The sequence below is a fragment of the Falco rusticolus genome, chromosome 11 (assembly GCF_015220075.1).
Source record: "Falco rusticolus isolate bFalRus1 chromosome 11, bFalRus1.pri, whole genome shotgun sequence".
In the NCBI taxonomy this organism is placed as follows: Eukaryota; Metazoa; Chordata; class Aves; order Falconiformes; family Falconidae; genus Falco; species Falco rusticolus.
Window position 1 is genome coordinate 21,779,132 of NC_051197.1, and position 24,541 is coordinate 21,803,672.

At 42.2% G+C, this 24,541-nt stretch overlaps 3 protein-coding genes across 11 annotated transcripts in view; 1 reads left to right on the forward strand and 2 right to left on the reverse strand.

Moving 5' to 3' along the window:
* The window catches only part of CDC14A (cell division cycle 14A), a 68,028-nt gene extending 55,278 nt beyond the window's left edge, over positions 1–12,750 (reverse strand). For 3 of the 4 annotated variants that reach the window (XM_037404924.1, XM_037404926.1, XM_037404923.1), the window contains exons 1-2: positions 9,624–10,078; positions 9,053–9,143 (exon numbers count right to left, since the gene is read on the reverse strand). In XM_037404924.1, the coding sequence (XP_037260821.1) occupies positions 9,053–9,143; positions 9,624–9,729 (197 nt within the window). In that variant the 5' untranslated portion in view covers positions 9,730–10,078. Of the gene's footprint in view, positions 1–9,052; positions 9,144–9,623; positions 10,079–10,403 lie in introns of those variants that run through there. The other variant, XM_037404925.1, reaches the window with a different exon arrangement.
* Positions 12,751–13,281: 531 nt separating this feature from the next.
* EXTL2 (exostosin like glycosyltransferase 2) lies at positions 13,282–21,488 on the reverse strand. 6 transcript variants are annotated; one of them, XM_037404933.1, is made up of 6 exons: positions 21,140–21,486; positions 19,516–19,585; positions 18,934–19,080; positions 17,884–18,311; positions 16,419–16,489; positions 13,282–15,827 (listed from the first exon to the last, which is right to left on the reverse strand). In XM_037404933.1, the coding sequence occupies exons 4-6, from the start codon at positions 18,275–18,277 to the stop codon at positions 15,336–15,338; spliced, it is 957 nt and encodes a 318-aa protein (XP_037260830.1). In that variant the 5' UTR covers positions 18,278–18,311; positions 18,934–19,080; positions 19,516–19,585; positions 21,140–21,486; the 3' UTR covers positions 13,282–15,335. The 6 variants fall into 6 exon arrangements, 5 of the variants coding, with proteins under 5 accessions (XP_037260830.1, XP_037260829.1, XP_037260828.1 ...); XM_037404932.1 differs by having other exon boundaries at positions 19,516–21,486; XM_037404931.1 differs by lacking the exon at positions 18,934–19,080 and having other exon boundaries at positions 21,140–21,485.
* Positions 21,489–21,853: 365 nt separating this feature from the next.
* The window catches only part of SLC30A7 (solute carrier family 30 member 7), a 37,069-nt gene continuing 34,381 nt past the window's right edge, over positions 21,854–24,541 (forward strand). Inside the window, exons 1-2 of the mRNA XM_037404927.1 lie at positions 21,854–22,028; positions 22,185–22,286. Coding sequence (XP_037260824.1) covers positions 21,949–22,028; positions 22,185–22,286 — 182 coding nt within the window. The 5' untranslated portion in view covers positions 21,854–21,948. The remainder of the gene's footprint in view (positions 22,029–22,184; positions 22,287–24,541) is intronic.

Below are 24,541 nucleotides of genomic sequence, written 5' to 3' on the forward strand. Positions count from 1 at the left end.
TTGCAAAAAAGTTAACACAGTCAAGGGGAAATTGCAGTGGCAGTAAAGCATGGTTTAACTTCAGAATTCCTCATTTGTTCTTAGTAAAGTCTACCAGATATAGTTATCAATTACAGGGTTTTTTTAAAACAAAACCCTCTGTACAGTTTTTAACAGAGATTAAATAAAGAAAATTGTTCTAAGAAGGACAAGTATGAGTTATGTAAAATAAAACTGGAGCTCTAATAACACTAGAGTGAATGTAGCTTCTTAGAAAAAGCTAAATACAAGGCTTACTAACACGATCTTCCCATTCTGCTGCACTAACACTTTCTCTAAATCAGAACCCCAACCCTATCTTGTTCCATTAACTTTAGAGTATTCTTTAATTTAAATATATGATGGAAGAGTAGAATTTATGATTTTAAGATTTTGTGAAATATACTTTTAAAAGTATCGTGAAAAAGGCATGGAATATGATAGTTACTAAAATACAGAATACTTCTTTTAAACCGGTGTGAGCAAAGCTACTTTGCTCAGCTCAAAGATATAACTCAATCTATAGTTCATCTAAAGCACTGAAGAACTACAGCCACACTTTAGGATAGTAAGCTTTTATTACTATTCATTTGCTATAAGTAATCAATATGAAGTCATATACCTACTTCTACTTTTCCATGTGATAAAACTCATACAGAAGTGTAGGAAAAGCACATGAAAATTAATTTACTAATCAATTTATCCACAACAAAATACAGTTTTGGTGGTGATAAGGATAAGATACATTTGAGTCTATCCCTGAAGTAATTATATTTTGGCAAAATAAAACTATTCAGATTCTCTCAGCCACCAAGCTACAGATGTTACAACCTTAGACTGACTATTTCTCCATCATTTATTATCCTTAAGTATTCTATGCTTCTCAACACAGGGCACCAAAGAAGAAATATCTGTGTTTAAGACTCTGGTGCTACCACTGTTTGTTTATGCTGAAGAAACAAGAGATTTCTCAGAATCCAAACACAATCATTAAGGAAAGGCACTTTTGGTCACTGTTGCACCAGCATTTTTACCCATATACCAAACACTGGCAATTCTCAAATTATTTACATAATACCACGTAGGCAGTATAAAACAGCCATGAACTTCACTGGTATGCCAGGGAGAAAGGTTATTTGTTAAAGGTACAATTTTAAGCTTTCTGCACTTCATACCTCCAAACTGGAACAAACTTGAATGCCCTTTTTTGATGGACCAAGTGAAACAACTCCTTTACAAACCTCCAAATCAAAGACCTCTCTGAAAGATAATGCAAAGCTCTGTATTCAACTCAAACTGATCTACAAAATCCTTCCTCAATCTACATCCTTCCAAAAAAATACAGTTCCTGACGTGTCTAAACAGAGGGTTTAATCTTATGCACCCTCATTACTTCTAGTATAACAGGCCATTTTTGTACTTGAATTAGGAGACGCTTGATCCTGACTCACCCAGAGGATTTTCTTCTTCAGAACAGAATTTTGACAGAGTTAAATGTAAGTAAGATGGGAAACTGGGAAAAACAGATACACCAAGTCATCATCTGAATAAAGAACTTTATCTGTCAAAAATTGATTAAAAAATAAAAGTCCTATATGATAGTCACTGATAACAAACTACCCAGTATTATTTTATTTCCATTTCTTTTACAGGTAAAAGACTTTCTTTGTATCTAGATTTTTTAATAAGCATTTATACATAAAAAGAAATCAGGATGCCTCTGATGCTTAAGCCAATTAAGAGCGACAGTCATTTACAATGGAGGTGGGAACCAGATATGAGGAACAGAAGGCAAGCATGGTATTAATCTACATTTAATTATATTTTGTTTTAATCAAGTACTTAGATGATAGCTCAAATTATTCTTCCCCCTCATCCCATGGAAACTTGCTATCCTTATGCTTCTCAAACTAAGAAGCAGCAAAACCTCAGAACGTACTACATGAATATTTAAATACTCTACTTCAAAAATACTATCATAATGCTACCTGGAAGCAGTGACATACGTTTCTTGTATCTGTATTCTCCTTAGACTAGACTCCTAGAACCACTCCTTCCTATCCATTTTATAGCGTAACATCTGAAGTATTTGCTGTATTCTATCACAGGAACAGTCATCCACCTAAAAAGGCCAGCCCATGAAAAGCTCATTGGTTTACTGTCATGCAAGCCGCTACTGTACATTCTTCCAGGGAATTCACTAGCAAAAGAAACAGCCCACAATTCTTTAGGACAGCAGCTTAAGTTGTCCTGACTGCAGTTCCATGGGATGCCATGTGAATGTGCCACCAGTCAGCTCAAGCGTTGGGCACCTCTTCTGAATGCTAAAGTCACTTGTAACTAAGCATTTGAATACCATTGACCCTTGTACAGCAGAAGAACGATAAACAGCTTTCTTATCTTGAATGACTAGATGGAGCCTAGTTATGGTCAATGAAGGAATACTATAGCCTGGCGGACTTCAAAATTAATTGATAACCTCCATATTAACATCACAGTCAATCTATTTATGGCCAACATAGCAAGTTATCTTTCAAGGATAAATTGCACTACTTATATTTTACCCCAGAAGCCTGACACTTTTTCCCCACAGATGAATGCAACAGAGCAGTAGTTTTATACTGTCATTCACTTACAATTTCGTGATACAACAACAGAGGTACAAATGAAAGGATAGGAGATTCTTATCTGAAAAGCTATTTCAGGATTCTTCAAGACAGACCAGTGTAAATTCAGTGTTATTACTACACTGAACACGAGGGCATGCGTGCATTCTTACCAGGCTGTAGGTATTTCCAATAGTTTGACTACGATCCAAAGCCTAAATACCGTATGGTGTGTGGGAGGAGAATAGGACAGATCTACCAAGTCAGTTCTAACAATGCAATAATGTTCACAGGGGACAATGTTACTAAACCAATAATTTATTAAGCTGCCATGCAAGTAACTTGTAAACAGAGACACATTTTAACATCTGCAATCATTTTCAGGAGTACGTACCCCACAACTGGAGTACAACTACTCTTTTAGGTAGGAAACTTGCCCTCTGGAGACTAGCAACCATATGAAGTCATTTTTCTGCCCCAACAGCAGCACCTCAAGCTTGCAATTACTTAAACCAAAAGACTGACCACAAGAAGCTTAGGAACTAGCAGAAATACAGCTTCCTAACTGCAAAACTACACTACTTTTTCACCATTTTACAAAGATCCATCTTACTATCAAAATTAAGCAATGAGACTGAATTAGCATTAAAAAAAGTATTCTCTGCTTGCTTTTCTCTCCCCCTTTCCTAGGCTGGGTTACTGGAACATTCAGGTCACTGCACCGTAAGGCTCTTGCTGCATGCGCTCTGAATGTAGCCACTAACCAGTATGAGAACCAGAGAACTGGCTGCTACAGATGAACATTTCAAATCATAAACTAAACACATCTTACAAGCAACAAAATTTCTGGATGAGAGCCAAGAGGATCAGTCCACATATTAATTACAGCCTAACTGCTTGTCAGGAAATCTTACCTATTCAATCTTCTTTCTCCAACTCCTGCTTCCTAGAGCGTGTTTCTCCTTGCCACGTCTCAAGTACATGAATAACAGTGGGATGCTCAATGGCACTGCCTCCCTGCTCTAGCCCCACCAATTCTAGTAACACATGAATTACCAGGAGCTTTCTTATGTACACCGAGACACAATCCCTAGCTCTTAATACTATTTAGTAAATGCACACTTCTGAATAGACAAAGGTTGCAAAGGTTGAAACAGCAACAGAAATATCACCTCACTGCTTGCATGTGAAGGTTGGAATAATGCAGCGGCTCTGAATTACATAAAACACCAGGTACTCACTATTTCCCTTTGAATGTTCCAAATCCTCCTCAAGATCCCAATTCTTCAAAATCCAACAAGAATTAATAGAACCAAATTAAATATAATTAATTAGCCAATTAATTAATTGGCTATAATTAAATAGCCAATCCAGATATACGCATGTGATTTATGTCAAGAACAAAGTATCAGTGAAGAGGTTCTCCGATAAAAAGCTTCCCTATAGAAGAATCTTCAGGTCATGTTAAAAACCTACTCTCTATGGGGAAAAAAAAAGTCATTGTAACACAGGCCAAGTTTCCCATAAGGGGTTTCCTATCAAGCTACACTCCCATCCAACATAAAACTGGAGCCTAGAAGATAGATCTATTTCATCCTGATACTCTTTTATAGCAAAGAAAAGAAAATCCTCAATACTTTTGGCAATTGCTTTATCTTTTCCATATGAAAAGGTGAAGACAGATATGATAAAACAAGGTATGGGTATAAATTATGAAACTGTTGGACTGGAGAGAATGTCACAGGTATTAAGTGATAGCACTTTGCAAGTTTTAAAGACAAAATTATATCAGTAGTGTCTGAAGAAAAAATTGACTGCCCCTTTCTTCAATTTTATGATTTTCTTGTTTCTAGTGAATTTAAAAACTCCCATTTTAAGATGGAAAACAAAAGCAAGCTGGAGTACTATTCTTAATACTCACCCATAAGAATTAGACATGCTAATGCTGGTATTAGTATAGGAAGTTTTTCTGCTCTGTATTTTCACACTGATAAAAGAAGTTGAGAAAATTCTTGATTTTTTTTTTTGTGGACTTTAGGTTACTAAGTTACCTTGATCATCCAGTAGTCAAGTTCAAGTCTACAAAAGGTACTGATGCAGACAAGGAACTCCCTATTCTGTGTGATGTGACAGCTATCTTTGTTGTAATGTGGCTAAGTTTAAGTTTTCTTTTTCCTTTCAGAATGATGGGGAACTTCATGTTTCCTATGCAAGTACTTTACTGGATACCCACAGAAAACAAGCGTTTATCTAAAAGAAAAACAAACAAGTTAACCCTTACTCCTCCCACAGGAAAGAGAAACTGCTTCTTCCCGTATACACATGCAGTGAAAGAAACGAGTCCTGCAAGCCAAAGTCCAAACAGTACTCTTTCAATATTGTTGTAGCTAAGCACTTGAGAGTCTTATTCTACTGCTGCTTAAACTCAAATAATTATGTAACATTAACACTGCTGTCAAATAGGCAATATACCATGGCTTGAAAGGAAGTTTTAGTGTAAAACATAGGATATACAGGGAATATCGTACTAATTAGTTTTACAGCTGCTCACAAGATGTCAGAGACTAGATCTGCAAAAACTGTTTATACAGGAGATCCAAAGTCAGAACAAACGATTGACTGAAAACATTACAACTTACAAAAGCTGCCATTTATCAGCAAGATACCTGTTTTTCATTATCTAGACTAATTTTGAGAGAGCTACTCAGCAATAAAAAGGACATTAAAAGGTTGCTTTGATAAAAATATGCGAAAACCAAGTTAACCAGTCAAGTGTAGTATTCTCAATCCAGATCTGTTTACTGAAAGGTGAAACATGAAAGACACTATTCTTAGAGAATAAAAAGCTTCTTACTAGTGCCTAACTCATTGAGGTCTTGCCAAGTCAAGGCTTGTCTATTTGCCAAATGACAGTCTTCAAGCTGGATTATTTCTCATTAACTCCATTTTCCTGAAGTAATAGTTACCTGCACTACATTACCCTGAAAGACTGTATTCCCTTATAAGCAGTAATGTAGACTTTCTCAGGAGGGACCTCAGTTTCAGAAAGAGGCTGACAAAATCTTACAGAAACAGATCAAAAAAGTGAATTCAGAATTGGATGAATTCATTCAGGTTTCTTATTCCCTCAGCTGAGGAATTTACATACCATTTCTCCAGTATAATAGGTTCAAGGTTAAATTGCAGCACATTTAACTAAAATAGTGACAATTCTAGTAGCGAGTTCCTAGTCAGCTAGCATCTGAGGTGTTCTTAAAAGCATTTAAGCCTTCCTTTATTATTTTTAAAAGTGTGAATGTTTAAGTAAGACAGTGTTATGAATTCATTAGAGCAGCTGACAACTTCAAGTGAGAACTGAAGGCTAAAGTACTCAAAATTACATAACCACACTGTGTGTACCATTCAGTGATAAATCACATGACCAGCAGCAACAGCAAGTCAGCATTTACCAGACCAAAACTTCCAAACCATTAGATCTAGCACTACAGCCGTTTTGTTTAATAAACGCGGTACACTATTAACATGCTCTATTACTTCCTTACGTCTCTTCAAGGGTGGGGAGGGGGCAGAGAAGGGAAGTGAGGCAATGAGGCTTTAAGCACCATGTGATCCAATAACTTGCTCTCTGTAATCAGACAACCCCAAACCTACATATTCACAAGGTTTTCAGATCATACTTAGCTTCAGTGAAAGCAAACAGACACCTTAGTAAAATCTGCTAAACTAATTTCTGTAACACTTCACACCTATCACTAAAGTTAACAGAAAAACAGCCCAAAGAAAAGCAGTTTACTTCCACGCACAGCTAAATACCTTTGCCTTGCCACTAATGATGCATATAAACAAAACTAAGTCAATAAACAGTTATATTAACAAAATTACTCAAGTACCTCACAGGTCCTAAGGTTTTTGTGACTGAGTGGACATCTCCTATCCTTCTCCTTGTAACAATCTTAATTTATTTGATTAAAAAGCAGAAATGGCCATGAAATTTGGATCAGCAGCAACAGAATAGGCAGGCCATTTTGAATAAAGACTCTGCAAAGCACTGTTCTGAGCTATAGCACCTCAAAACTCACTTTCAAAAGTTTATTTTGCTGTCATGTAACAAGTATGTCTCAAAAATGCAGCCTTTTTTTCTGAGAAAGTGATTAGAAAATGAGCAGAAGATCTGATCAGGTATATTAAATTTACACTCCACGACTGCTTACAGACAATCCCTGATGTCAGGCTCCTCCCTGTGCTGTGCGGACTGTGAAACACAACAGACTGATGTCAAGCTCTCTGATATGCACAAGGAAAAGGGAAGCTATAATAAAATTAGTACTTCCCCATGAACCAAAAGACTTGTGTTCTATTCCTCATTTTGCTTCTAGCTTTCCAATTTCAGAAAGATATTGAAAAATAAAATAAAATGGTAACCTTATGACACCTGCTTTTACTTCCCTGAGACAATATAAACTTCCTTGGAGAAAAAGAAGAAAAAAGAAAAAAATATCAGGCATGGTTTTACTACCAAATACTGCATACACTGACAGTGATAGGTGCTGCAACACAGTATGCGGGGAAAAGTTTACCCTTGTTAAGTAAGAGTTTGGTTATTACACAAAATTCATTCATACCACTTGGTAACCGTCACTTATTTTCTACCTCATACTATGTTCTGGTATTTTAATTTGAGAGCACAAACAGAAGAGTATTATTATAGTATCAGATACAGGATGATACCTTTAAAAAAGGCCAAATACATTAGGAACTACCAATTTAAAAAACACACCATGAGTTACATGTCCAAAGTCTTCAGATGTGCCCTAGAAGATAAAGTAAACTTTGCTTCCTTCCATTATCTTGTAATTGTATCTGGTATCAACTTACACCCTGGTATGTGGTTAACAGGTAATTGGGTTAAGGCATATACTTGCTGCATTTCCTTTACACATGTTAGCAAAAGTTACTTCTCCCTCCCCCCCCCCCCCCCCCCCCCCCCCCAGTTTTCTCAGTACTACTTTTCTTTTTAAATATGATGCTGTCCCTCAAACAAAATACTCCAGTTACATCCCTTGGTTAGCACAGTCAACTCTAACTAACAGTACAGAACTGCTCACCCTTCCCACCCCCACTTAAGACCCCTTCACCTTTCCTAGAAGCATATTAAAAAGGAGAAACAGAATACCTCAAATCAAGCATAACACAGAAGTCTTAGAAGGTATAAAAGACCAAATTTTTCTCCAATTTAAGAACATACATAACACAAATTGTTCAGGACCTTCTCCAGTTGAATTCTGCTTTTAATATTCAGTTAGCTTTGCCTTAGGGTACTCCCGAGGTCCCTTTCCTATCTAAATTAGTTAAAGATCATTACAGAACCTACTCCCAACCCAAAGAGTCAATTACAAAAGTCAACTTTGGGAACAAATCATTGGGAACTCCAGTAGAAGACACGCAGCTTAAGATAATGAAGACTTTAAAAAGTGCGTAGAAAAGAAAACTTAAAACTGTGAGCTGTGCGTAGGAAGTAAGCTAGAAACTAAGAAGGTTTACATCATGACAGAAGCAGTACTGAAGTCATTGGAAATGGGAAGAATGGTTGATGCTCAGAAGTTCTTCAACTCACATAGAAAGAAAACTGTATTTAAAATAAGACCACGCTGTTTCACTGGTGCTGCAGCAAACCCCCTGTCAAGCGGCTACATATATCCTGACACATGAAACAGTCAATCTGAGAACAGTGTAGAGCAACTATTTTTTAACCACAGCAAAGAGTGCTTACTTTGTTTAGTGTATTTTATGCCCTTTGATAGTATTCGCAACAACTTTACTTTTGACTTCCCAAGTGCTGTCAGCGTCTTCCAAACACAAAGATTTTACTTCAACAGAAAATACTTTTTCTGCTGTTCTAAAGCTACAAAAGCCAACAGGACATGCCATCTCAAAATCTTCTGCCGACTCCTAAAAAGGCGCAGATGTTCTTCAAAAGCATTTTTACAGTTTTTACAGTTCTATGTAAGAGATGATCACTTCACACTCTCTACATAATACATATAAAACCACTCTTTCATCTATTCATACCAAACAAGAGTCTTCTATTTAAGACACCATTTTATAAGATGTAATTAGTCTTAAGAGATCTTCTCCACCTCATAAATAAATCTTACAAAGCTCAGATACCCTTCCCCTAGCTCAACTAGGGTTTAAGCCATTTAATTGGCCTTGTAGCTGTTTTTGTGGTTGGGGTTTTGTTTTGGTTTTTTAATAGTTATCTTGTTCAACTACTTTCAGATAAGGCATAAATACATTCAGTCTAACTTTATACTGCTGCTTTGCGCAAGTAGCTAAGCAGGGCAAAAATATCCCAGAGTCTTAAAGCACGTTGGGAAGAATCTCAGGTGATCACTCTGAACATGCAAAACACAGACCACGCCACTTACTTTTCATAGACCAGCTCCTCATCGGTACAGAAGTAGTGCGTATTCACGGTGCTTCTGGGTTTATTTCGTAAAGTAGCGAAGTACAACCGATCTGAAAGGCAGATGAGGGCAACAACGTGGGACGCAGCCGGCAGATGGCCGCCCCCCTCCCCGCGGCACCCCGCCGCCCCGGCCCGCCTGCGGGAGAGGCGCCGCGGACCCCCCTTCTCCTGCGAGAGCGACCCACGGCGCCCTCCCGGCCCCCCGGCAGCCCCCCCGGCCCCCCGCGGGAGCGGCTTCCGCGGAGCGAGGGGAGGTTTCTGACCCGCAACGCAGCAAAACATAGCAACAGGTGCCGGCCCCGCTCCTCGCCGGAAAAGAGAGGAGGAAGGAACCGCTGAGGCGCGCCCCGCGGCAGCCGAGGGGCAAAGGGCTGGCGAAAGCCGCAGGGCACAGGCGTCCGAAGCGGAGGCGGGCGCGCAGCGGGGCCCGCGGGGCCGGGGAGGAGAGAGGCCGGCGGGTTTCCTTTCTGGGGGCGGCTCCGGCGAGCGGGACCCCTGCGGCCGGGGACGGCTCCCCGGCTCGTTCTCACCTTTCACGAACTCCGAGGCTCCCACCAGCACTTCGGGGGCGGCTGCCGCCGGCTCCATCTTAAACAGGGCGCGGAGCAGCGAGGCGCGGGGCGGCTCCGAACTCATGGCGCTCCCGGGCAGCCCCGACGGGGCCAGGGCGCGCTCGCTGGGCAGCGACCCGTTGCCCGGAGGGGCCGCCCGCCAGGGGCCACGCAGCTGGGAGCGCCGCTGCCGCAGCCCGCATAGGAACGGGAGCGGAGACGGGAACTAGCTCCGGGACACGGCGAGCCGCCGAGCGAGCAGGCGGGCGCCCGCAGGGACTCCAGCTCCACCCCGCCCCCAGCCAGGAGACGCCCTCGGATAAAGAGGCACGGACGGTTACCAAGCGACCAGCGGCGCCCCAGCAACTGCGTTACCGAGCCTTTGTTTCGCCCGGCCCGGGGCCGAGGCGTGCGAGTCACCGGTCCCCCCACCCCGTCCCTCGCCCCCCCTCCCCGCTCCGGCAGCCCCGCCCTCCGCCGTAGAGCGCCTACCCGCCGGGCGGGCAGCCCGCCAGCGCCCCGGAGCCGCCAGGCAGCGCTTTTGCACCCGGCACAGCCCCGCCCCCCGCCCCAGCCTTGCTCTCACGCCCACCTCCCGCCGGAGCGCGGCCTGCGCCTCCCCGCCCCGCTGCGTTTTTTTTTTCGCCGCTTCCCCCGCCCGAGGGCGGCCCGTGGCAAAACGCCCCACGGAGAGGGAGGCTGAGGTCCAGCTCGCAGGGCCCGAGGCGGCGGGAAGCAGACCTGAGCCGGGGCCGGTACCTCAGCAGCGCAGGGTGAGGCGAGCGAGCCGCCGCCAGCCCGCCTCGGGGGAGAGGGGGAGCGCTGCCTGACGCCGGCAGGCTGCTCTGGGACTCTTGATTCGCGCGGGGCCCGGCCCGGCGGCGCCTGCAGCGCTATTTCGCCTGATAGACAGACCGACTCACCAATCAAGAGCTGCCTTCCTACGGCTCTAGCCAATGAGCGAGCAGTGCCTGGTGGAGCGAGGGCGGCTGCCGGGCGTACCCCTCTATCGGGTCTCTCAGCCGAGCCCCGGCTGCGGTGCCCCCCGCCCGGCGTTCACCTCCTTTTCTGCCCGCTGGGGTTTCTGTCACCTGTCGGGACTTCCCTCCCTCCTTCCCTCCCTCCGGCGAGGAGGTCGATCTGCCAGGGATTGCTGAGGGGGAGCGACAAGTCGGGGAAGCCGCTTGCGAACGGAAAGGGGCGACACGCGCCCCTATCGCAGGGAGCTCTCCCAGCGCACCGATTCGAGCTGTGGGCTCCTGCTCTTCCTGAGAAATCATCCAGCGATTAAGAACATCATGTGTGCTTCCTAAGGCTGTGGTGAAACTACACAAAATTACTTGCAGCTTGATGCTTTAAAAAAGTGCAAGATTGACTTTCTGGTGGTTCGTTTGCAAAAGCTGAATTAGTTTGTAGTCTGCAATTAACTTACTGCCAAAAAAAAAAAAAAAAAAAGCGTTAGAAGTGTTAGAAATGCCTTTCTTCTGCCACCCTTGCCTTGAGAGAGGATTGGTAAGTGCCAGACAGAGCAGGTCCTTCTCATTTTTACAAGTGAATGAGAAAAAGGTTGCAAAGGAGAGGTACTTTGGGGAGAAAAATAAAGGATGTTATTCTTCCCCCAAACAAAAGGGAAATCACCTTTGAAACGCCTTAAAAAGACCTTGTAATACAAAGCAGTATGCACCCCTGAGGTCTGCATTATTATCACCGTGTTTTCCCAACTTTGTAAGTAATCTACTGTAACAACCAGTTAATACAATTAATTATAGTGTGTCTGTAGCTCAGGCTAAATAAGTGTGAAACACTTCTGACTTCAGTTTGTAACCTAGCGTCATAAACACTGAATAATCTTTCAAGCCTTACAAATATGCTGAAATACTACAGAAAGTACTTGTCTCATGAAACTTTTGTTGTTGCTTATTTTTTTTATATTGGTTATAATAATCTGTACCTCTGTACTTACATTTTTGGGGTGGGTTTTTTGCTTTTTTTTTTTCTCTCCATAGCTCCAGAACTACTATTCCTAAATATGAGTGTTTGGGCCTGGTCCTGTGAACTTAGAAACCTAATTCTCAGGTAGTAAGTATTATTCCATACAAGATGCTTGTAAAACTGAGGCCATAGCCTTCTGCAACAGCAGATTAAATAAAGGCTGTTTGAGCGTATTTGCTTTTCATGGAAATCAATGTATTTATCTTTTCCTGTACTGTTCTATATGACTTTCACTTGTATTTAACCCTTAATTAAATCAAGTATTTAATTCTTTATTTACAAGCAATTGTCTAAGCGGTAGCATATCCTGTGTAAGAAGTATCAATGTATTTTCTCCAGAACCGAAGTTTTTTAAGACGTCTTTTTTTACTCTTAACTTTCACTACAGTTCAATGCAACACACGTTTCTGAGATTGGGCGGCATTCTGCTTGAGGGGAGTTTGTATGAACATACTCAAATTAGCTTTAACAAAACTATATTGGGTAAAAGAAGTAAAGATGGAGCAGTGTAACAGACTAGCTATCCAGTATCTAGAATCCCTAGATACATAGTTTGTGTTAAAGCCTATTACTTGTTAAGGCATCTAGCAAGGCTGGTGAATCTAGGAGGCAAACACGACTAGAAACTGAAGATCCACTGACAAATGTTGTTTCTGACCACTTGTAAACCTTTTCCAAAATGACAAGTATTGTTTTGGTTTCATACAAGTTATTTGTGGCAATTAGCTACAGCCATTGTAAGCACAGAAAATAAAATCTTTTTCTTCTTCCCTGTAAAAATATGTACAAAATAACCTCCATGTTTTCAGTTCCAGTATTCTCACAGCTTTTAGTACAAGTATCTAATGAATTTCACCTTGTAAAATGCTAGCTTTAACAATGTTTTCAACTCATACAATTTTTTTTAATTATAAATATTTCCAATTACTATTTTTAAAATGTGATGATACAAAATATCAAGGCTACAGTGACATCTTGTGGCATTTTTTAACTAGGTAAAGAAGCAATTTTCTTGTAGTCCTGTTGCATCATTTTACGACTATATCCTGATTTTTTCAACAAGAATTTTTAAAAAACATATCTTTTTAGATACCATTTTAAAAATCCTGTCTTGCATAAATATTAATTTCTACAGAATATTCAGAGGTGGTGATGAATCTGTTTAGAAGCCAAAATATTTCCAAATGACATCTACATAATCTCTTAGAAGAAATCATTGCATATATTTGTTAAAATATACATGCTCAGTAATATATTTCATCCAAGAATCTTATGCACTTATATAACCATCAAGGGATAAAAAGTTGCCAGCCTTTAAAAAATAAAACCCTTTTTGTTCCTAAGCACAATGAATTATGGCTAGAGCTGAAGCCTTATATTTGCATATTTTTTTGTATCTAAGCTTAAGGTTGTGGTTTTGATGGCTTTTTTACCTCATGAGTGGGTCTTACCTAAAATAAGTGACTGTATGTGCCAACAAGTACTTTTTTTAAAAAAAGTGAAATCTTGGTGCTGTTCATGTGTATGCAAACTGTAAGCTTACTTTAGACATCTAACACTGAAAAACTTGGTTAATAATCTGAAAATACATACATCACAAATATGTTTTATATATTTTGACAATGGTACAAATTAAATTCACCAGTATAAGAAAAGTTTGTTCTATTGTTTTTTTCACTGATACAGAAGAACAAAACCCAAACCAACCCCTTCCCCCAACAAAGAACCCAATACTACGATTTGGCTGAGTTGACAATTCATTTCACATTTTAGAAGTAAGGTACACAACATCTGAAGTCTTCACAATTCTTGTTGATACTGCACAGAACAGAAATTACAGACCAGTAAGTAAATGAAATGCAGTAAACTACCACTAAGAAAGTTGCATTTCTGGAAAGATCATAGACCTGTTTGTATATTGCTTACCACTACAGCACAATAATTAAAATCTACTTTTCACTATAACAACAAAACTAAGCAGACTTTACATTGCCATGTTAAGATTTTGCCCTTTAAATCTCACAAAAGTACCAGGAAGACTTCACTGAGCAGAAACTAAAACCTTTAACACTGATAGAACAAGGCAAAAGAATCTTCTGTTCCCCCAAAGAAACACAAAGACACCCAGAATCAGCCCTGCTGTAAAAACTTGTCACATTTGTAAACCACTTTTTGTTCAGCTAACTTATTAGAAAAAATTACAAAATTATACACCATCTGTGCAGATGCTATTTGTGTACTAGGTATTAGCTGTTATTGATTGTCCATAGATAACTATGAACTGATAGTAAGAATCAATTAAAAGCTGATGCAGGTGAAACTATATCTACCTTGGATACCACATTTGATTCCTCTCTGTGATCCAGGAAAATCACTGTCTTTTGTTCTTTCCTCCATACCACAAAAGTTCTGTAACTGAACTGGAAAAGGTTGGTCCTGTCTATGTTAAAACAATGTTTCCAGAACTATAGCACCCCAAAATCTAACAAAAGCTGTTAATAATAGCTCTATTTCTTGCTATGGATGAAGCCAGGGAATTTGAAGACTGGTAATAGTCCAGTCTTGTCAAATACACTGTACCTTAAAATACTTTTTTTTACTCATTCATCGCACATTTTAATTGTTGTCATAGCCACCAAAAATCGAGATGAAAGAAACAACAAAGTAAATACTCATTTGAAAGGGCTGTTAAAAAAACAGTAGACCTGTAATATTATAAAAGGTACGCTCTGTAATACATGTAAAACAACTTGCTCTTATTAGGAATTGTAAATAAAACTTTTTTTAAAAGTGAGGATTTTCTTGGGCCCATTTTTTAACAATGTATTTTTACATTTTACAATTTATGTTACAATTTAACAATGCAAAGTATCAAAATAAAATCAAGTACTGAAGAAAGCCTTAGAAATATCCCATCCATTTCTTCTGGCTGCTTAGGTAAGTTTCATATTTCATGTGCTCATGTTTCTTACATTTCCAACTGCTAGCTTTTACCTTTCAGCTGCTTGCAGCATTTCAGCAACTCTAGGCAAATTAACAGGAAAAAAAAGCCACAGGAGAGATCACTTTCCACCGTCTCAGCAGTAGCAGATACTGTACGCAATGGTTTTAGGACTATGTGAGATGAAGGTGAGCTACTCTTTTCTGGCTTGCTTTCATAGCAGCTTCAGGAACATCTCAGAATACAGAATAGCTTATATACAAACTTCAAAGGGGTTTTGTACAGGAGTCGAGAAGCCTGGCCAACAGTTTACTGTAGCCCTTCTCCAGTTTCACCAGGAACTTGGTGAGAGGAGGGAGAAGGCAAGGAAGCATCTCAACATAACTATCATAACTAGACCTCATTTGACTAGACACACAGATTTTAAAAAAAAATCAAAACATAAGCACTGAAGGGTAGGAGGGCACTTCTGCTGCCACGTTTCTGAAAAACTGGCCTAATTAACTGTAATAGCTTTTCAGGTTTTAAGGAAAGAGGATTATTTTATCACAGCTAAACGTCAGTATATATCGTTTAAGTTTTCTCAAAACTTACCTCAGAGAATTAGTAAGAAAGGGGGAAAAAATACATAAAAAGCCATACAGGAAAAATTCAGAGGCTACAAATAAGACCAAGATGCAGTAATTACACCTTCTCTCCTTCAACTCAGTATAGTTTACCGAGTACTATTAAACATCTAACCCCTTAAATTCATTGGCTTACATTTTATTTTTGTGATTGGCATAATTAGGAAAACCAAACTGAGAAATCATGATATTAGAATATTTTAAAGGCATGCCATCGTAAATATTAACCAGTTTATTTACACAGTAAGATCTCTGTAACAAATGCTCTGCTCGGTGCCACATTCCAGAATAGCCACTGTTAGTGTCTTTTTCTAAATTTCTTACATCAACAGGCTTCACAAACACTCCCGAAGGCTTTCCAGTATGCTTGGCTACCAGAAAATTCATGGCAATATCATCACAATTTTGAGTTTCATCTATTAAGGCATAAACAGCTTCTGGCTGTCTTTGAAAATCTTCTAAATATCCACTATGGAAAAATGCTGCACCAATAAGAACCATAGAATACTGATCTCCATTTCCAAATCCAGGGTTCTGCAATTCGAAGCTGCCATAGCTGTATACACCCGAAGGAGTAGAAATGTGCTTTCTAGGAACAAATCCCACTATATGCTCTGGAAATTGCTGAAAGAAAAAAAAATATTAAAAAAATCAAAATGAAGCCGACACTCTGAAACGTATGTTAAGTATTTTCATAAGAGAGATTTACTCTTTTTTTAAATAAGAGGAGTACAAGATTATTGCCAGGGAAGAATGAAATTATTGGCATATGGTCCTATGATCTGCCTAAATGTTGCAATTAAATACAGTTTACGAAACTGACACAATATGCCTCATTCCACATCACGTAGTGCCAAGAAACATCTATCCACAATTTGCAGCTGTATATTTGGCATGCAAAATAACTTTACAGATAATTTCTCTCAGGGAGAAAAAACCCACCCACTTTTTTTGTGCAACCTACTATTGTTTTAAATAAATTCAGCAGTCAGCAACTTCAGTGTTCAAAGATTTGAAAGTTATAGATTACAGGTATAGTTACCATTGAAGAATGTTTTTGCAATTTCTACTATTCAATGTTTCAATCCTTGTAAAATCTAATCTTATAGCTAGAAAAATCAATGGTAAAACATTATGATACAGTATTACTCTAATTAAAACCATTATTCTCAATTGTAACTCACAAATACTGCCTGCCAAGGTGCAAAACATTACCTGCCAAACAGAAAAGGCAAAAGCAAGGTCGTGAGCACTGACCAGCGTATCATCATCCATCATTAAAACAGCTGAAAGGAAGAAAAAAAAAAAACCCAACTAAAAAACTTTTAACTTATCAAAAGATTAAATACATGAGCACATTATGCAGCACCATATTTGACAAATTAGCTGTGAAACTTCTATAACCATTAAACTGGGTTGTAGAACTGAATTGTAACTCCTTGAAAGTAGATGGAGAAAACATACTTAGGTTTCAAAGCTTTGTGGTAAGTGACAGCAAATCTAAATTTTAGATTATTTGCCAGGCTGTAACAAAACTCAGCAACCTTTGATCATCTGTAGCACAGCTGAAGAGATATGTGTTGGAAAACTTGGGAGTGTTTGGCAAAGCAACTTAACATTCTACTAATCTTGTGTAAAAATATAACTAGAAGAGTTAGATACTATTCTTTAGCGTATGAGATTTATAAGGGATTCTTAGTATAAAATGTTATCCACCTCCTAACTACTTGCAAGTTCTAAGTAAGCAAGCTTAATAAATTGCACAGGCAACATTCAATATGATTAACTACAGAAGCAAGAATCTTTGCCTTAAATTTCAGGCAAAAGACTTATCGGCAAGTGGAAAAGGAAAGATGTTCTTAGATCAGAACTCCAAATGCATTAAAGCTTTTTAAGTTTACAGTCAGCATAAATCCTATTACAGTAAATAAAACACCTGCGAAGTTGATGTTTCCAGTGTCTTCCTGGAAGTCATGGGTTTTGAGTAGCAAGGCATGTTAGGAAGGGGGCAGCAAGTAGAATTACCTTTACTAATCATGAGTAAGGTCAGGTCTGTAATGCAACATATGGGGTTTTTTTCCACTTGAAACAAACAGGATTTATTGTTGTACTTCTCCTGGAAAGACCTTAGGAAGAATATTTAGATGAATAGCCAAAAGACTGGGGAAAATACTCTTAAATTAAAAGGATGCATAATTTGTGATAGAAAGCCAGACAGCTAGGGAGGGAAGTTTCTCTGAAGAGTAGAACACGCTTAAGAACTTAGTTTTAAAAAAGAATGGATTAAATCAAATCTTACCAGATGACTTAAATCCAGATTAACACAGAGACTCAGCAGATACATGCACTATGAATTTCAGTTTATACTGTAAAGGGAAGAGGGGCTGAGCTACCTACGTCTGCCTGACAAAGGAAATGGAGAACACAGCTGCAACAGCCCACAAAATGCATTTGACCTCCCTCTCTTTTTCCTTACTTTTCCTTGACAGCCTGCTGGTGGCAGCGCTGGTGTGCATCTGAGATCGTAACATAAGTCTCTTCTCCAATACCCACATTCTATTAAGTGGCCCAACAGATCCATGGATTTATTACATTGTATAGCTCAAACCATCTCTCTTTTAGCATTCAGATTTTAAGTGTGAAAATAGTATTACTAGTAGTGATATGAACTGCTGATTACCTTTTGTTTCCAGCTCAGGGAAATTCTGGAGTCTGTTCCTCATGCGATTGACAGTTTGAACTTTAAAGACAACAGGGACAGGATGAGGCCCCAGGGAATTCCACATTTCCTCTGGTATCTTCTCACCGATGTTGTTCCACACAACAATTACTTTATGTAGGTGGGGGATGGCTTGATAATGATTTAAAAGCTTTAGCAGTAAGTCAGTTCTATTATATGTTTGCATAATAAGAGTAAATGAATCCAAGGCAGACTGACTCTGGGTTTTTGGTTCCCTTCTCAAATTGGGCATTTTGTCATCTTTGATGTTGGGAAGCAAAGCTGTTAAAGCACCTGCCACAAGAAGCAAGACAATGATCACCACAGAAGTGAAGCGTAGTAGGCGGACTCCCATAACTCTTCCTGGAAGCTTACAGAAGTGAAAATACCTTTAAAACAAGTAACAGGAAAGGAAAACTCATTAATCCCATGTATCTCCCTTGAACAAAACTCCCACAATATTAAGTAGGCTTTTGTTTTAAGTAAATAAATAAGGAGGATTTTAGAACATGAGCCAATTACTTTCAACTAACAAGACAGGTACTTCTGGTACTCTGTTTCTGTTTACTTGCTTTTCACGTTTTTTTGTTAATTTTGAATTTCACTGTTTTGTGAAAATGAACCTAGGGTAATTCTTCAGATTGTTCATCATCTCTTATTTTCTCAGTACTGCATTTCTGATTGAACATTTACATACCTCACCAAACCCATTCAGCTGAAATTAGAAAGTAAATTTGCACAGAGATTCAGCGTTTTCAGCATTGCAGCAACTCTGTCTTAGCTGGGAATCAAAAGGGAGAGAAGGTGCCTCCTCAAGAGGCCTGGCAGAAAGAAGGAAGTAAAATGCTCTTTCTTTTCCCATTCCTGTGCACAGAAGGAACAATCTTTATCACTGATTTGCTGGACATTTTGTCAACAGTTTGTATTTCTGCTCAATAATACTTATTAATGCAGAAAATACGATTCTGTTCATACCAACTGAGGCTAACAGGTAGAGCAAAAGAAACATACCAAATGGAGTAATGCAGGAATGCAACAACAGCAGCTGGTCTGCTAAACCTTGACCTCAGCAGGAACTGGAGATGTCAGATGCTAGGTGCAATGTATCAGCTAACTGGGGGTGCAGCCTCAGTGTAAGGCAGGGCTTTCTGGATCCTCCTGGTTTTGGAACAAAACAGCAGCTCTTAAAAAGCAGCTCCTACAAAGGAAGCCCCAATATTCATGCCTCTTAGATAGCAGTCCCAGTTCTCCAGACACACATTGTAAACTCAGCAGGATCCAGCAGCCACTGCATTCCATAGTTTGTCCCTCAAATGCGTCATCTGCATCTGTTCTTCCTCCTTTACTGGCAAGATTGGTATGAATTGAATCTATACATATTACTCAGCATTACTCCATCAGTAATTTCTAGGCCTCAGCAGGAAATTCTGATCAAAATAAATTATCCAGGACAGCCCCATCAATTACAATTTTTGAGAGAGTATCAGTGTCTTTTTTCACAGAAGTTTTGATCATTTTTTTTCCAATGTGCACAATACCGTGCTCAAAAACATGAACATAAATTATTTTAGTTTAAAAAAACTCTCCACTTACCTCATTGTTGCCAAGCGAGATTGTTTTTCCCCCCTTGTTTTTACAGGACAGTTGTGTGTCAACTTTGAATCTGTTGGAAATTAAAGCAGCTCTGTGACTGAAGATGAACAGTTACCCCACATGCTACGCAGCATTCTTTTACAAGAAAATGTTCCTCTCAATTACTGATGTACGTATGCATTCATGGCAATTATCCGATCCCTCTTCCTATTGCTCAGTTGAATAATTATCTCTGCCTTTCAATGAACACTTCAGAAAGAAGTTATTACACCAATTGGATAGAAAGAAAAGCATGGCACATTTTTCTGCTTGTAAAATTGTTGCTTTTGTGCCAATGCATGTCTATGTGATCCATCCTTAGGGTCAACTACAGAGATACAAGCAGGTCTCCAGAACCTCATAGTCTGTTCCTTTGTTCACCAGGCACCAATAAAATACACATTTGGTTACCACAGTCAGGCAAGTAGTCCCAATAAATAATTTCCTTTTCTGGCTCATCCCCTTCATGCTCTCCTTCCACTAAGCTCACCAGTTGTGTTAGAAGTTTAAGACACAGAATTTTGTTCTCCCATCTGGTTTAGCAGAAGGGAAAGCAAATATGAGCGTAAGCACAAGATGTCCTGCACAAGATGAAGGACAGCAGCTTAAGAAACCTGTGTCTGTTACGGACTCTAGGTTGCTGGAAGGATTTTTGTTCTTTTAAAACTAGTTGAACAAGGAAAGGGAGTTTTTATTTTTCATTTAGGAATGGTACTATGAAAGCTTAGAGAACAAGAATTTGTTGATCTCGTTGAATAATTGAAAGTTCCTAAGAGTGGTTTGTTTAGGTTATAAAAACTTGGTTCTTAAAAGTACAGACTTGCCATTTTGTGTGTATGCCAACCTGAATATGTCCACACATACAGTCTTCCCAAATCTGCATCCCAATTTTACCACTGCCTTATTTTGTGAGGCTAGAGAGGTCAGCAAAACTATTTCCAGAAGCTAATCGCTTGGTTTGGTTGCTTCATTTTATAGGTGTAAGCAATCGTGCCTAACTTCTAAAAATAATTAGCAGTGGCTACTCAGCATTTCTGAGGTCCACCGTATCTTGGTCATATGAGCTTTTAAAAAGTTGAACCTTAGATTCTCTTTCCTCAATTGCAACCTGGTCACAACAATACTTACCAACACTACTGTAACGATTAATTGGCTAAAATTTAAAAGCCTACTTAGGATGAAAATAGAAATGTTCTGTGTGGTAATGACACTTCCCGGCTTGCCATGCATTCTTGTGTTTACTCAGTTGCATACGGTAGACTGTAATGATGCACAAGGATGGTATTATTAGATATTCCCTAATTAAAATAACTGTCTAAATAAAGTCTTTACAATTCGCATCGTGGCACTTTCCAGTAAGAAAGCGATGATCGGTTTTGCAAATTAAGTTGAGACTGCAACGCAGAGCGGGCCTCTTCAAAAATGTACAGTATCCCCTGTAGAGAACACCTCCTCAAAACGGAGCTAACAGAAATAAGACCCCTGCGTCAAAACCGGGTTTCTTAACCCTCACTCCGAGAAAACACTTGAACAGGACCCGCTCTCTCCGTGGGCAGCCCCCCGCAACAGCATTACAGACAGTTACCGGCAGCACAAGCGGGCGGCTCGCCCCGGCGGGCAAAGCGCGCCGCCCCCGCAACCGCACGGCCCGGCCGCCCCCTCACGCACGGTTCCGCTCACGTCCAGGCGGGCGCCGGTGCTGCCGCTTGCTTCCCCAGCGGTGAGCGCTGCCGGCGGCGCGGCACGGCAGTGCAAGGCAGGGCAGGGCAGGGGAGGTGCCGGCCCGGCACCCCGCGGCTCGGCCCGCCCGCGCAGGCCGCTGCGGTGACTCAGGGGCGGCGCGGGCGACACCACCGCAACGCTACGGCGGCGCCGCCGTACCCCGCTTCCTGTGGGGCGGCCCTCCGCTTCCTCCCGGCAGGCCCCGGTTTGTAGTTCGGGGCCCCGCCGCGGGCAGGGAGCTCGCCCCCACCCGCCCGCCCGGCTCACACAGCTGCCCGCAGCGCGACGTTACGCCGCAGCCTGGGGCCGACCGCGGGGGGCCGGGCCGCCGCCCCAGCCCCGTGCCCGGGGCTGCCGCGGCAGCCGCTGCGGGAGTATCGGGCATCGCGGGCGGACGGCGGGCGAGCACCGGCACGGGACGGCGGGGGATTCGCGTGCTGGGGCTGGGCTCGGCGTTTTCCCCGGCAGCGCGCGCTGTGCCCCGCGCCCCGGCAGCCCCGGCCCCTCCCGCTGCGCGCCCCCGCCGCCTGCTCGTGCCGCCGCGGCGCGCAGGCGCGTGGAGGGAGGCCGGAAGTGTGACGGGCGCGTGGGCCGGCGGCGGGGGGAGCCTTCCCGCTCCGCGCCGCCCCGACTGCCTGCCCCGCCGGCCGGGCACGCCGCGGCCCCGGCAAGATGTTGCCCCTCTCCATCAAGGACGACGAGTACAAGCCGCCCAAGTTCAACCTGCTCAGGAAGGTGTCGGGCTGGTTCAGGTGAGCGGGACGGGACGGGCACCGCGGGGCCCGCGGCCGGGGCCCGCGGAGGGGCTGGGGTAGGCCGAGCCCGGGGCCGCCCGGGGAGCGGTCTGCCCTTCGCCGCTGCCCCCGCTGTGCCGGCGGCGGGTGACCCGCTGTGTGCTCCGTGCGCAGGTCCATCCTGGCGGACAAGACCTCCCGCAACCTCTTCTTCTTCCTCTGCCTCAACCTGTCGTTCGCCTTTGTGGAGCTGCTCTACGGCATCTGGAGTAACAGGTACCGGCGCGGGGCGGCCGGCGGGGCGGGCGCGACGCCCGGCGCGCAGGAAGCGGCGCCTCCGCCGAGGCCAGTGCCACGTCTCCCTCTCGGCGGGGCCGTGCGGCGGGGCCGGGCCTGGGCCGCCGTCCGGAGCGGCCGGCCCGCAGGGCGCTGGGGGCTGCTGGGGGGCTCCCCCCGGCCGGGAGCGTTGTCGGGGGCAGCCACCGGCCTCGCCGTTTGGAGCCGGTGTGCGGGCGGCCGCGCTGCTGGGCTCCTCGCTGAGGAGGGAGCCCGGCCTCGGCACCAGGTACGGAGCCCGGCGGCGGTAGCCCTTTCGTGCCTGCCGCTCGCCACGGAGATCCGTTGTCGGGGAATGTGGCTTCTTTTGGAAGTTGGTAGCTGGATGGCAAAAACCAGCACTGCACCAAACGTCTCTGCCTGAGACACGGGAATTAACGCATCCTGCTGTAGCTAAGTGGCACTTCATATAGCACATACATTCACAGAGCTGATAACAGCAGGAGGAACTGGACTAAATTTCTACTGAAAAATCTGTAGTAACATGTAAGCAGAAATGCAAACCAGCTTCGGTGCTGATGTATGGTGTACAGGTAGAGAACAAACAGTAGAGGTACTGTCTCCATCGTGCTTCATTCTTGGTATTTTTATGTTGGTTTATGGTGGCACTTCAGTCTCTCTGTCAATAGTGAAATCCAAAGGGGACTGGCATGGAAATGTCACTTAGGCCCAACAGTGTGTGCTTCCACATGGAACTTAAGTAGTCCTTATCAAACACTGTAGCATGGATTACTGGGACTCTTAATCAAGTATCTTGAGTGAACACAGCAGTGCAGATTTGGAAACAGTTGCGTCCTAATATTTGTCAAGTTTTTCTGAGTGTCTCAAACTGTACTATGAAATCCTTAACCTTGATTACAGTAATTGCTACTGTAGCACCAGTGAGAACACACATCTATCTATCTCGGGCACAGACTGTCTTGGCAATGTGCAGACCATCTTGGATGTGCTTGGTTTTGACTTTGTTGATTTACTTTGCAATTCTGTGAGGGTTATTTTATGTGTAGTCTGTCTGTTCCAGTATGGATATTTTTTTAATAGCGCAGAAGATACAAATATTTTTCTCAATAGTTCAGGTTTAAAGAGCTTTATGTTCATTTGAGTTTGTTCTGATGTTATTCTTTATAAGCTTTTTTTTTTTTTTGGCTAGTGTGATGTCATGGTTTAACTCCAGCTGGTAACTAAGTACCATGCAGCTGCTCACTCACTCCCCCCCTACCCAGAGGAATGGGGAGGAGAATTGCAAAGGAATGTAAAATTCAAGGGTCCAGATAAGAATGATTTAATAATTGAAATAAATAAACCAATAATAAAAGTTATATTATTATTGGAAAGGAGGGGGAAGGGGAGAGGAAGGGAGAAAAGGAAACAAGTGATGCGCAATACAGTTCCGCACCACCTGCTGACCCCATGCCCAGCCAGTCCCCAGGCAGTGATCCGCGGGCCCCAGCCACCCACACCCCTCAGTTTATATGCGGAGTGTGACATTCCATGGCATGAGGTACCCTTCAGGTAGTTCAGGACAGCTGACCTGGCTGTGTCCCCTCCTCATTTCTTATGCCACTCCAGCCTTCTCGCTGGCAGGGCCTGAGAAACTAGAGAGTCCTTGACTTAGTATAAACACTACCCAGCGACAACTAAGAATATCAGTGTGTTATCAACATTGTTCTCACACCAAGTCTAAACACAGCACTGCACCAGCTACTAAGAAGAAAATTAAACTCTGTCCCAGCCAAAACTAGGACAGTATCCAGCCTTTATTCCATACCATTTCAGTCACGCTACGTTTTCCAATACATTGCCATCTTTCCTGTCTTTTAACATAAACACACAGATATAATTCCCTTAGTCTGTGGACCATCTCTCTAAAGTCTGTTGAGTTCATTTACTCCATGGCATTGGGCTCCACCTTTTATAACAGTCTTTCAAGGCAGGGAAGATGGTATTAGGTATTGGGTTGTTGCATCTTGAAGCCAGTTCTGCTTCTGTTATGGCTGTGCTGATCTGGGTTCACCAAAGTCATTCATGGTGTGGCAATCTGAAAGGAGTCAGGTTTGGATCTTCAAATCCAAAGTGGTAGAGATGGGCACCACAAGGTGCCCAGTGTATTAATAGGCATACAGAAGTGATATTATACAATATTATGTAACAATTAACATCACACAATTCAATTCATTGGCTTTTTTCACCCAAAA

Coding starts and splice junctions, on each gene's coding strand:
- EXTL2 (XM_037404931.1), bottom strand. Junction 16,490..17,883: donor CCCTGAGCTGGAAACAAAAG/GTAATCAGCAGT, acceptor TCTTCCTTTCAG/CTGTTTTAATGATGGATGAT. Junction 15,828..16,418: donor TTGCCTTTTCTGTTTGGCAG/GTAATGTTTTGC, acceptor TTTTTCTTTCAG/CAATTTCCAGAGCATATAGT.